Source organism: Echinops telfairi, unplaced genomic scaffold (assembly GCF_000313985.2).
Source record: "Echinops telfairi isolate 266 unplaced genomic scaffold, ASM31398v2 ScPeMD7_7469;HRSCAF=8507_1, whole genome shotgun sequence".
NCBI lineage: Eukaryota > Metazoa > Chordata > Mammalia > Afrosoricida > Tenrecidae > Echinops > Echinops telfairi.
In genome coordinates this window covers 3,845,079-3,858,687 of record NW_022111373.1, presented here as the reverse complement: position 1 = coordinate 3,858,687, position 13,609 = coordinate 3,845,079, and the positions used below count along the sequence as shown (strand labels likewise).

The 13,609-nt window shown below is 53.4% G+C and overlaps 1 protein-coding gene across 1 annotated transcript in view; it reads left to right on the top strand.

Annotated features, from left to right (window-relative positions):
- Positions 1 to 79: 79 nt before the first annotated feature.
- The window catches only part of TGFBI (transforming growth factor beta induced), a 36,196-nt gene continuing 22,666 nt past the window's right edge, over positions 80 to 13,609 (top strand). Inside the window, exons 1-2 of the mRNA XM_045285171.1 lie at positions 80 to 213; positions 6,335 to 6,433. Coding sequence (XP_045141106.1) covers positions 80 to 213; positions 6,335 to 6,433 — 233 coding nt within the window. The remainder of the gene's footprint in view (positions 214 to 6,334; positions 6,434 to 13,609) is intronic.

Genomic DNA, 13,609 nt, shown 5'->3' with positions numbered 1-13,609 from the left:
CGCGGCCGCTTATTTAACCTGCCTGCGGCGGAGGCCAAGCTGACTTCCCGCCGGCCGTCAGCGCGCGTCCGTCGACTCCATGGCGCTTCTGCAAAGGCTGCTGCCCCTCGCCCTGGCGCTGGCCCTGGGCCCGGCCGCGACCCTGCAGGGCCCCGCCAAGTCGCCCTACCAGCTGGTGCTGCAGCACAGCCGGCTCCGGGGCCGGCAGCACGGGTAAGTCGAGCCGTGCTCCCGCTGCGGGCCGAGAAGGTACGGGACGCCCGGGCTCAGCGCCGCGACGGGGGCGTAGGGGACAAAGCCCAAAGCCCGAATGGAAACCTGCAGCGTGAGGGGCCGGCAGAGAGGGTAGTCGGGGGACAGTGGAGGGAAAGACTGAGGCAGGGGCGCAGTAGGGGAGGGAAGGAGGAAGCTGAGCAGCGAACCCCGATTCCAGCCTGGAGCATGAAATGAAGCAAACTTGCAGCCTCACCACCCAGAGGCCGGCTGGGGGTGGGTGGGGGTGGGGAGGTGGGAGAGGCAAGTTGGCAGATGTCTGTCCAGAATCATAGAGACACAGTGGGCGCTGGGGCAAAGAGACAGCCCACCTCGAAGTGCATCCTTTCTGACAAATTTCTTCCTCCAGAGACTAGAGACAGGAGACTAGGAGGGGGTGATGGAGAACCAGCACTCCAGGTGCCCTGGGGGTCCCTGTTTACCTGCCCCTTGGCACTTGGGCGCACAGCAATTGTGTGCTAACCCCACTGCCTGCCAGATGTAGATCAGAGGGATTCCCCGGCCCTCACACATTGCACAGAAGGGGAAACTGAGTCCAGAGCGCGTACATGGCCCTGCAATGGAAGTGGGATCAGTGGTTCAATGTTGGAGGTATTCCTGTGAGATGCTGAAGATGCACTGGCTGTAGGAGGCCAACCCAGGCAGAGGCTCTGCCCTGGTAAAGACCTGGGCATAGACCCAAGCCGAACGAACGCTCGCTTCAAACGGAAATGCACTGCCATCAAGTCATTCCATCTCCTAGTGACCCTATAGGACGGACTGGAGCTGCCCCTGTGGGTGTCCAGACTTTCCACTCGTTACAGGAGTAAAAAGCCTCCTCTTTCTCCCACAAAGTGGCGGGTGGTTTCAAACTGCTGGCCGTTGGGTTAGCAGCCCAGTTCGCAACCACCTGGACGGAAGGGGGCCAAGATTTCGACATCTGAAACCAGGTCACACCTGCTTATACAAAACCAGGCTTGGCTGCAGCTTCCAGCCTACCTGGTGGTACCAACCTTTTTGCACCACTGGGAAAAAAACGATAAGGCGAGTAGACCCATTCCCAAATGCCACTGGCATCTGATACCCAAACCCGGACGGTCTCCAGCCCTTCAATGACTGGGCTGATGTGTACTTGAATCAAAGCTCCTTGTACTGTGCTGTTGGCTGCCATTGTGCAGTCCCATGCTTAGCATAACAAAGCGTCGTCCTTGTGGCTGATAACTAATCGGACTGTTGTGATCTGTAGAGCTTTTCTTGTCCGCTACGTGGAAGTAGGTTGCATTGCCAGGCCTTTCTGCATAATCTTAGTCTTCTAGCTCCTCTGAAACGTTAGGCATCACAGGCCTCCGCTGGGAGGTGGGTGGGGGCTGTGTTGTAGGTTCATTGGTCAGGGAGCACCTTCGTCTCCTTCCTAGGATGCCAGAATTCTACTCCTGAACCACTGGTGACCTCCAGACTCACTATTGGGAAGGTGACTGGAGAGGGCTTCCTGGGTCCTTGTAAAGTCCTTGTAAAGCCATAGTTCTCTGAACCTCCAGTGCTCTGGAGGTTGTGCCGAGTTTTAGGGTAGCTACCATTGTTGGAGGTTGTGCCGAGTTTTAGGGTAGCTACCATTGTTTCCTCCGCCAGAGGTTTTCTGGTTTTCCCTGCCCTTTCAGGCAGGCACTCAGGGCTGGTGGTTGGGTGCTGGGAGTTGTCCTGGGGGCGAGTCCAGTCACCCTACAAGGGGAAATCAAGCCAGGTCAGGCCCTAGGCACCACACCAGGAAAGAAGTCCCAAGAGTCACACACAACACTGGGACCATCATGAGAGGTTAGGGAAGTGGGAGAATCACCTTGGCCCAGAGGGTTTGCATGTTGGTAGCTCAGTGGGTCATATGCTAGGCTGCTAACCAAAAGGTTGACGGTTCAAACCCACCAGCCACTCATGGGAGGAAGATGAGACAAGCTGTCTGCTCCCAGTAAGAAGTTCAGTCTCAGAAACCCTCGGGAGCAATCCAATTCTGCCCTCCAGAGTCCCTCTTTCAGAACCAACTTGATGGCAGTGGGTGGGTGTGCCCTAGAGGGGCATGAGGGGAGGCTTGGAAAACAAAGTTAAAGTGTGAGCAACTGGCATTTGTTCTGCCCCTTCTCAGCTCACCTTGGCGCCTGGGCCTTGCTTGTCAATGAAGCTGGTCATGTGGGCCTGGGAGGTTTCTCTTCCCCCTGTGCTTCAGTCATGAAGCAGGGGCGGATCACCCAACAGGCAAGGCAAGCACAGGCTTATCTGTGCTTACTTACTAATCTGTGACAAAGCTGTTCACATCTTTCCACCACATCAAAGAGGCTGCATCTAGGAATGACTGACAGCTGCCTGTCTCCCAACCCCGAAGCACTTTCCTACAGAAACGAAGCCTCATTTCAAACTTAAAGTCCCTACTCAGTAAGCAGCATAAGCACGGGCTATGCTGTGCTACTTGGTGAGCATGGCCCAGTCAGCATCCCGGCAGCACGGTCACCCTCACAGCGAAGGTTCCCAAAATATGTCAAGGAGTGTCCACCAAAAACCAATCGTCTCTTCAGAAACCTCCTTCCCTTGGAGGAACCCCTGGAAAGGAGCCCCAAGCACCCCTTTTGTTAGGGACTTGTTCTCTCTACTAGGAATTCCAGATATTAGCTCATCAATGACAGCACGCACACAGACAGACAGACACACACACACACACACACACACACACACCAGCAGCCCTCAAGCTAACCCTCTTGACTAGCAGCTGCAAAGACCTAGCCTCATCTGTTATGGGCAGAATGCGCTAAGAAACCCCACGTGACCTCGCTCCCTCTGCCGCAACAAACGTCTGGCTCCACAGGCAGAAGGACGTTAACCAAGTGATTCCAGGCACGTTCGTGTTTGTTCCCTGGAAATGCCACGGGGTTGCCTGGCCCTGCACATGTGGGTGTGGCCCCTGTGGAAACGGATGCCATTGTCGGTGCTCCATGACCAGCACGAGCCCAGAGCGGAGGACAAATCTCTGGGCTGTTTTCAGGAAATAACACTCTGCTCCCAGCCGTGACGGAAGTAATGACAGTTGCACCTTGTCACGTGCCAGGCTGCCTCCTCCAGCGCCACCTTTGCTCTCATCCTCCCAATGGCACCGTGTGATCCGTGGCTGCTCGTGGTCTCGTGTGACAGCCTAATGACAAACGGTGGCTTGGTCCGGACACAGAGAGCTTTTGGGAGAAGAGCGGCTTTGACTCCCGGTGGTCTCTCAACTCCTAGCTGTGCCTGTGGATTCATCGCACGGACATATCGAGACGAGAGAAGCGAAAATGCAAGCCCACGTCCAAATAGCAATAACCAAACACTGGACAGAATCTCCCGAAGCGCTCCCTTCTCCAGGCCGTCTACGCCGGACAGTGCTGTGCGCCCCCAGGCAGAAGGGCCAGCCATGCCTCTGTGGCTGAAATGTCCTATGTAGACTGCCCGCTGTGACGTGCCTCAGGCCCCGCTCCTGTCACCAGTATTAGAAACTCACTCTGCAGAGGAAGGTTGGAGCTGCGTCCACCGGAGGCTTGCTGAAGGGTCACCACACGCCTATGGGAAGTTGCAGGGAATTGTCAGCCACAATCATTGTTTCCTGCCCAGCCTGATAGAGGCACCTTTGGAGCGGTAGAGCAAGAAACAGGATCTCAGGTGTGGCAGGCAGCCAGCGAGGACTCACCTCTGTCACCTGTGACTCCCAGATAGCAAGCAAGGAGCAAAGTGTATAGAGCCATTTGGGACTAGCAGTTCCTGCCCAGCCTGTGGTTGGCTGTCTCTCCAGGATAACCGTCTCACATGCTCGGGTCCCTGCGTATTCGCTGTACCCCCTCGGTCTATTCACCTGTGCTTTTTCAACAGCAAGCTGGGCAGCTAGATAGTAGAAGAGGCAAGACAGAGAAGTAGCAAATCAGAGTGACCCCCTGACTCAGTCCCTGGACTGTGTATCTGATCAGGAACCAAGTTGCAATTCCATGGAAGTGGGAGGAGTAGTTCGCACTGCGATGTATGTCCATGTGTCCCAGAAAAGGGCTGTGCTCATCAAATGACATCAGTCGGCAGCGTTCGCGAAGTTCCAGAGGAACTCCGCGTTACAGAAATCCTCAGGCCCTGACAGCGGAGGTTCTGCGGGCAGAGGTTTTGTGACAGCCTCAGCCCCTTCCTCTGACTTGGGGTTCAGCCACTTGAACTGCCGGTCCCGGCTCTACAGGACCCCCTTCTCTGTGGTCACAGCAGCCTCCTTCCACCAGGCACAGGAAGATCACCCCATCCCTAGGCCTGAGTCCAATCAGAGAAGAAAACACTCAAATTCCAAATCCCTTGGCTCTGGAAAAGACAGGAGCATCGCCGCCAAATCCCAGGCATTGGCACGCTGCTTCCCACCGCTTTGGAGAGTGCTCCTGAGTGGCTTGGTCGTAGGAGCAAGATATTCAACAAGTCCAACCCTAGCTTCTTCTCCACCCTGACCTAGGACTAACCTTCATCCGGAATAGGGCTGAGCAAACTTTTGAGATGGAAGAGCCCACCCTGTCCCTGACAACAATTTACAAATTATCCGAGAGCCATACATATCTTTTTATGGAAAAAAAAATGAAATCAACATTATCTGACTCAGGCATCCGCAAACTACGGCCCGCGGGCCGCATACAGCCCGCCGAGGAAATTGATCCAGCCTGCCGGGTATTTTTGCCACTGCTACCTGTCCTGCTTAGCAGCCGACTCGTCCAGTGTGCATAGTTTTTTTTTAAACTATAGTCTGGCTCTCCAACGGTCTGAGGGACAGTGAACTGGCCCCCTGTTTAAAAAGTTTGAGGACCCCTGATTCTGACTAATATCCTTTTAAACATTCTTCAGTTTGACTTCAGAACCACACGTATACACTGGAAGAGCTGCATGTGCCTCAAGAGCTACAGTTTGCCAGCCTCAGATCTAGAACACGAGTTCCCAAACCCCTTGATCTACTGGCCCCTTTTCAGAAAAATACCTCCCTAGCCGCAATGAATACCACTCCCAGCAATGAAAAGCTTTTGTGCTATATCCCATAATTTGGGATAAAGTGCAGATATCTGCTTTGCAGGGCCACCACCACCACCACCACCACCCACCTCGCCCGGGTTGTTCCAGCTTCACGCCCCCACGGGAGACAATACCATCAACGTTGGCCAATGCTGATGTAGACCCTAAAAAAAAGGAACAAGGCAGAACATTTGTGTTCGAGGTTCTTCGGAGCCGTGGAAGAGAGATGCCATACTCACGTGCATCAGCTGTAGTTTGGGGTGTGGTGTTTGTGTCCCCGGCATCAAACAAGGGGGGTGGCAGCTGTATCCCAGATGAGAAGGAAGGACCGCGGACGGACGCTTTCTAGAGGAAGTGAGACTCCAACAGGGGCCTGAGTAATGGGTGACAGAGTAAAACGGGAGCCTGCTGTGGTCCTGATAGCCACTGGCCATGCCCTCTGCTTCCCAGCACGGAGGTGCCCGATAGTGGGCTGGAGGGCCAGGCCGCTGGTCTAGGGGCTCGAAGCCTATCTCTATATGGAGCTGCCTGAGAGGTGCTGGAGCCTAACCGAAGCCTCATCCACAGGCGCGTGGGGCCCAGAGGCCCGGTGAGGGCCTGGGAGGGTCTGGACTCAGTGTGGTCTGAGAGGGCGGACGAAGTGTGGGGGGTTCTCGCCCAGCTGCTTGGCTTGGCTTACCATTTCTACTTTGGTGGTCTTCTCAAACTCTCACATGCCATCCAAAATGTCCAAGATATTTTTATTTGTACTTATCAATTGCCTGGGTCAGAGGATATTTTTATGAAATTATACCCATGCGTAAATTATCCTTGGCTAACTTCTAATGCTTTGAATTTGGAAGGGTGGATGGAAACCTAGGCCCACAGGCCCAACATCTGTCTACACGCAAGCCACTGAAATGATGCCTCTCCTCCATCTTTAGAAAGTGCTAATGTCTGGGGGGGGTCCCGCGTAGGGTGGGGGGTGTCTCTGGTAACATGACAGGAAGAGCCTCCAGCTGGGGAGAGGCACTGACTATCCTGCTAATGCCGTGCCTTCGGTTTGCAGCCCCAACGTGTGCGCCGTGCAGAAGCTCCTCGGCACCAACAAGAAGTACTTCACCAACTGCAAACAGTGGTACCAGCGGAAAATCTGCGGCAAGTCTACGTGAGTATCTCACCGCCCGAGCCCACCCACCACTGCCGAGGCCTTGCGGTGTGCATGCCAGCCACAGTACTCTTGGGCCTGGGCCAGCCCTCTAGAAGGTCAGCTCTCCTCAGGAGCCACGAAGATGCGTGTGTGGACGTGCCAGGGAACTAAGTGCGCTTGGGAGTGGCTTTTTTTTTTGGTGAGCTGGCCAATTTGGGCTTTGCATGTATAAGACTGATGACAAGACTTGGATACATTTCTCAGGGCTGACTTGGGATTTCAAGAAGCATGAACCACGTGTGTGTGTGTGTGTGTGTGTGTGTGTGTGTGTGTGTGTGTGTGTGTGTGTAAACATGCCCGCGCGCACTTTCTCGTCCTCATTCAATGATACAAACATTCAGTGGAGAAGCCGCCAACATGTGACTCTGGATAAGAAGCCAGTGGTTGAGTTTATACTAAAACAAAAACCACCAGCTCAACTCTGCAGTGCTAAGGTAGCTAAACCAAGCAAGGACTGGTCCCACCTTTGTATGGGGCACTCATCTCTGGGGCTCACTGTGGGGCTGTGAGCATCGGATGGACCATTTACATGCTCAGTTGTTGAGCTTCTCGCCAGACCCCAAGGATGCACCTTCATATGGAGGCTAGCTATAGTTCTAGGGCTGTATGTAACGTCTGTGTCTAGTCCCTTGAAATAGACACAGTATGAGACAGGGTAACATAGGAACTCTGTCCGTCAGGTTTCTTGAAGACCCTGTTACGACCCCTTACTTGGGCAAGTTGCTTCATCTTTGGAAATTTCAGCTGCTTCATCTGTAAAATGGGGATGTAAATAGGAGCTGTTATATGTCTAGAGGATTAAGTGGGGGGTAAGAAATGCATGTAAGAGGCTGCATACAGTCGGGCCTCTGAGAGTTGAGAGAGTAATTCCATAGTACATAAGAACAGCAGCAGTATTATTACCCCAGGATTTGAAATCTAGGTTAGATCAAAATAATCGAGTGCCAGTGGGGTGTGGGCAAGTGTGGTTATAGCAAGGTTTGGTCCCTCTCTCCGTATGGAGGGAGCCGGTGTGCAGTGCCTGGTTGGCCCCTGGAAGCCGGGAGCTTGCATGTTCTAACAGAAACTTAAAATTCTGGAGAGACCTAATCTGCTCTGGCACCAACCGTGAACAGATCTCAAAGCTGGCACTCTCCTGCAGACAAAAAGATGAGTTGTAGACCTTCCCCACCACTTGTGAGGCCTGCTCTTTCTTCTGTCAACAGAAAACGGGAATTAAGAGACCCTAAGCCACTACCGTGGACACTTTCCAGTGCTGGGGGTTTTCTCATTTGTTGCTTGCAGCATGGCCTTTGAGTGGACATCTCCAACTTAATAAGCAGCTAAGGGACGGCAAAACACTCCACCCTTCACACACACGGAAAAGCACAATTCGCAACCACGATTGTGTTAGATAACCATCAATCCTACCATAAGCCAAGGCCAATGAGGTGTCCTGGAAGACTTGGGAGGGCCCACGAGAGTCTGAGGAGCCTGGCTAGTGCAGGCAGGCCTGTGAGTGGAGTGAACCAGGAGGCCACACCTGTAGGTCCCACGAGACACCGCCACCGCGCCGCCGGCAGCCGTTCTCCCTGCTTCAGACAAACAGAGATGAAACCATTTTCAAAAGATCATTTTATTGGGGGATCTTACAGCTCATGTCACAATCTATACACCCATCCCTTGTGTCAAGCACGTTTGTACCTAGGTTGCCATCATCAGTTTCAAAGCATTTTCTTTCCCCTTGAGCCCTTGGGGTCAGCTCATCCCCCGCCCTTCCCCACCCTCCCTCCCTCATGAACCCTTGGTAATTTGTAAAACTTTTTGTCATGTCTTACACTGACTGATGTCTCCCTTCACCACACATCCTGCCCAGTTTTATTGTTGTTGTTGTGTTGTTGGTAAGACAATCTTTTGAACTGTTTAGGAGCCTTGGTGACATAGTCATGACTCTTCAGGCGACTAACCACAAGGCCAGCAACACGAACCCACCAGCTGCTCCGTGGGAGAGGGACCAGGGAGGCTTTCTACTCTGTAAAGAGCGACAGTCTTGGAAACCCACAGAGGCAGTTCTACCCTGTGCTGTGGGGTCCCCGAGAGTCGGCAGTGAGCTTGGTTTGGGATTTGTACTGTTTGACTTTGTCCCATGTGAATGTATTACCTATTCAAATAAGCAGCTAATTAATTACTTAGTTAAACAAAAAGCCAAGCCCCCACATAATCGCTTCTAGGAAGGTGGCCAAGTGCTAGTGCCAAGCAAACAGCCTGCCTGCATCTCAGAGCCTTAGGGTTTCAGAAGCCCTGTGCTCTTGTTAGTTCAGGTTTCCCTACAATGGGACCCCCTGGAATGGCAAGCTGGCAACAGAGTGGCACCTGCCATCCTCGTTGGGGATGGCCCTTGTGTTGAAGCATTGCCCATGGTTAACAGTAGCTTGATGGCATTCCTTAGACACTCACAGACGGATGCTGTTGTAGATGATGAATCGGCTTGGCTGTTGGGCCTCTTGTCACCTGCATCTCTCCCCATCTCTATCCCACAACAAGCAGTATAACTGTTGGCAAAAGAGTTCCTGCTGGCTGAGTCTTCCTACCTGGGGCAGGTTTGTCTCTGAGAATGTGGTGACATGATGGGGCAACACCCTCACACCTGTGGACAGAGGGAGCCCGGGTACTGAAGAAGGGGGCAAAGTGAAGGAAGAATTGGGGCAGGTGAGGGGGTGCATGGAGAGCAAGATGAAGTTTAAAGAGACAAACAAACCTCAGTGTCTAATCTGTTGTTGACCTGATCTCCCAAAGCCAGAACAAGATAGGAGTCACTCACATTCAACTCACGAATGTTGTTTTGGGCAGCTTCAGAAAGCGGAAGTCAAGACAGGAAAACATGAGTAGATATAAAACTTCATGATCCAGGACAAGGGAAGGCCCTTCCTGGAAACCCACATGCAGCGTCAGGAAGGTGGAGCTGGCTTGGAGATGAGCCAGAGGACTCAGCTAGGGAAAGAGGAAGAAGCTGGGGCCATCTCTGGTGTCCTAGAGAAAGCTGAGCCTGGGAGTTCCCTGTGCACCCATGATGGGGACCTCGAACTACTATGTGGATAGCCAGAAGTACGCGCCCCGAAAGGAGCTAGCTGGAGCTGAAGCATCCTGGTGAAAGTGGGTACCCCTTGAGGACCAGACGGCAAAATGGGAGCACCATGGTGATTGGAGCAAAGAAGCTCCTCCCAGCTTGGGGCCCACCTGAGCCTTGGGAGGAGATGCTGCAGCAGAGGGCTGTATTGGGATGGAGGGAGCTCAGGGGCTGTAGGTAGAGTGCAGGTGCAGAGGGGAGCCAAGACCAGAGGAGAATCTGAACATGCAACAGACCGGAAACGCCAGGTCCATGGATTGGAGACTTGACAGTGTTCGGTCACACAGAGTCACAGGGACAGGCCGGGGGTGGCAGGAGCCTGGTGTTACCTGTGTGCTGTTGTGCGGTCCAAGACTCCACCCCCAGGGAGTGGGGAGGACTGGTCACAGCGCTCAGGTGATCAGGTGCCGCTCCGCTGCGTCTCTGGACAGTCACTTTAACTAGCATGTTTCCCCAAAAGAGAAGCGGCTGAGTCTTGGGTGTTATTTGTCAAACCCAACATATGGATTTTATTACCAGTGGGGGTGGGTGGGGGTGGGGCGTGTTAATAAATGGGCTTCACTTGAGTGACCTGAGCAAATTTTACTACTTGGAAATTCACTTCAGCTTCTATTTCGGATCTTTAAAAGCACCAGAGCGATGCAATGCCGATTCAGACAAAGGGGCTTGGGGAGGGAGACGGCACTCCATTCTTTGATTTCAGGCTTCAGACTGGTTAGTGACCATAAAATATTTACATGCAGCAGCTTGGGCACCAGTGCAGGAAATTGTGGTCAGGGAGCCCTGCGGCCTTCTCCACAGGCCACCTTTGTGTGTGCCCGCTGCGAGGAGGAGGCTGTGGAAGGGCCACGTGGGAGCTGACATCATGGACATGTCATCGTCCACAGCAGGAGCTCAGACACCGTAAATGTGGCCCAGGGAGGGCCAGTGCAGCAGCTGACAGGTAGGGGTGGCAGCTGTCCACGTCCAAAAGCTAAAAATTCTTTTATGAGCAACTCATCTCGCAAGCGCAATCGCCATTCCCCAGAGCCACGTTGAGCTGGCGGGACACTCCCACTTCGCTGGTAGCAGCTTTGCTTTGCCCTGAGAGGCTAGTCCTTCTTCAGCCCTGAGCTAACCTTTGGAGATTTCACTTTTACTAAAGCCAGCTGGTGCCGAGCCGAGCGTTTCCATCTGCTGGCAGGACTGTCTTTAGTAGATCTTATTCTGGGCAGGGCATCCAGACAAGTGAAGCTGAAACAACAAAGAGAGAGACCTCTTTGTTCTCCCTTCCTGGTATCCCACAGCTCTGGTCCAAGTCAAAAATAAAAGTCACCATCCCCAAGCCCCACACCAGCACCCCCTTCCCTGTTTCACGTCTCTTTTTGCTTCTGTGGCCACCTGGGACCCTGTTCAGAGTCCTTGTGGCGCAGTGGCTAGACAGTGAGCTGCTAACCACAGGACAGTGGTTCGGATCCACCAGCCGCTCCTCAGGATCGAGATGAGGCTCTCTCTGCCGGCAGTGATTTAACATCTGGGAAGCCCCAAGGGGCGGCTCTGCTGTGTCCTGTAGAGTCGTTATGAGTCAGAACAGCCTGGATGGAGTGAATTTGGTTTTTGTTTGGAGCACTGTTGATAATCGGGGATGTTTGGCAGTTAGGCCTAAAGGTCCTCTCCCATTTCTATAAACTCCAAAGAGGCTACTTATCCAATATGGAATTTTGCTATGTCCAGTACTGAAGTGAATCTTTGTCCCGTCCAGGGTAGGCTGAATAACGGCCCCCAAGGATGTCTACATCTGCTCTCTAGAGCCTTTGGGTCTGTGACCTTCCATGGCAAAAGGGACTTTGCAGATAGGATTGTTTCAGACCTTGGGTTGGACTGTCCAGATGACCCCAGGGTCATCCTAAGAGCCCCATGAGAGGTCAGAAAGAGAAAAGGTGAGGCAGGAGAAGGGCGCACATGCCGAGGATGGAATGGCAGCCTGCCTCTCGTCGCTGCAAAGGAGAAGCATGGACCCTTCGTTCTCTAGAGAGACGGCCGCGTCTAGTCTGACCTCTCCAGGACCAATTCCAGACCTCGGATCCCCAGGACTGTCAGATAACAGGGTTTGTTGTTCTGTGCCCTTTGTGGTGGCAGCAATGGTAAAAACCAGTGGCCCAAATTCCAAAAACCAAACTCACTGCCACCGGGTCGATTCCGATTCTTGGTGACCCTATTGGACAGGGCAGAATTACCCCTGTGGGTTTCCAGACTGGACATCTTTGTGGGAGCAGGAAGTCTCATCCTTTTCCTGGGGAGCAACTGACTGGAGGTTTTGAACGGCTCTACTTACAGTTAAGCAGCCCAAAGCATAGTTCTCAATACCACCAGGGTTCTATTGAGTTTTAGGAACCTATTGTGGGGGGTTGTTGACTGCCGTGTGGGTCGATCTGTGGTCTCATACAGGGCAGTGCTTGCAGGAAAGGCATTCACCTAACTTGCATTTGAAGGTGCCTTCTTGGGGTCTGGCGAGAAGTTCAACAACTGAGCACTCAGCAGTCCACAATGGGCTCCCTAGATGACTGGCCTGTTTAAAGACAGGGGTGTGAGATTCAGAGAAGCTACGTGAATTAATTGCTCCAGGCCATCCAGCTGCTTAGTGGGGGTGGGGGTGAGGGTGGTCTGCCCTCTCTCCTATGCAGGGAGAATCCAGCTTCCAACGGACTCTATGACCTGAATGCCAAAGGCTGGGCATGCAGACCGAAGCACTGTAGCAGGCAACCCCTGGGGCAGGCCGGCTGTCTAGACACTAACGGTCTGTGTCTGCGCTGCCATTCGTCTTGGAAACCATGGTGTCATGCTAAGTGCTTTACCTTCTGTCGTCGCACGAGACTGGCTCTCCCTCTCAGGTCCCTGCCCCTCCTGCTTCCCAGAGCCTAGCTAATCCCCAAGCATTTAGAGCTGGAGTCCAGGGCCCAAACCAGGAAGGACATTTGGGAGAGAGTGCCTGATTAACATCTTGGAAAATCACGTGCACGAGTGAAATAGGCTTGTATCTCTCTGATTCAGTCATGAGCAAAAATGTTACAGAAGATGCAGAAGAGCTTTGCAAACGAGTTCTGGTTTGGGTGCCGGGGTTGGGGCTCTTGTTGTGCCCTCTCCTTTAATCCAGACAACCTCACTCGCCTTACCTTTCAAGGCAGTCTCCTGACTTGAGGCGCTGGGCCATGAGTGTTGTTCGTCTCTCATTGCCTGGTAAGAATGCTTGTGTCTGAGCCGTGGGCTTAGAAGGGAGAAGTCCTTAACGAGGGGGCTCTTGCCAATGAGAACAGATTCAACAAATCTGAGCAGGGATGCCTGCCTTGTGCTGCTCTGGGGTCATGCCGCCCGGCTCAAGAAGGGTTGGTATTGCGGGGAAAGTTAGGAGCAGGTAAGCCACCAGTGTCAAAATATCTCTGCCCCTAAGCCTGGCTCCCAGCTGCACACTCAGAGCTGCACCGATGCCAGACTGTGGGCAGCAAGAGTGTGGAGGAGAAGTTCAGGGGCACAGAGGATGGGGAGACAGCTTCCTGGCAGAGCAGTGCATTCGTTCACTGTGGAAAAGCCTTTGGCTATGTGAGGCTTGGCTACATCTGGGTCTGAGCCACAGCGATGGGTAGCGGGCACTGTACGAACCACGTGGGAATGCAGAGAGTGGACCCTCTGCCGTGGGATGCCCTGCGGTGTTCCAGCATCTCCCTTACCTGACAGAGACCACCTATGTCCTCCAGAGACCAAACTCCCCCAACCCATCACTTTCCCCCAGGCATGTACATTGTCAAAGCCCACGGGAAAGGAATCGGATTTGATGGAATGTGAGATGAGTCGTAGGGCTGCCCCCACTCAGCCGTGATCTTAAGAAGCCCCCCACCCCCACCCTCGGAGTCTTTGCCACTTCCTGACACATCCAAAGTGCCTCAGCTTTGTCTGCTTACATCTGCCTTTCCTTCTGAGCCCTCCCTTCGGACCTCCTTCTCCCTTAATACCATCTCCCTCCTGGGCTCACCAGTAAGTGCACAGGTGCAGAG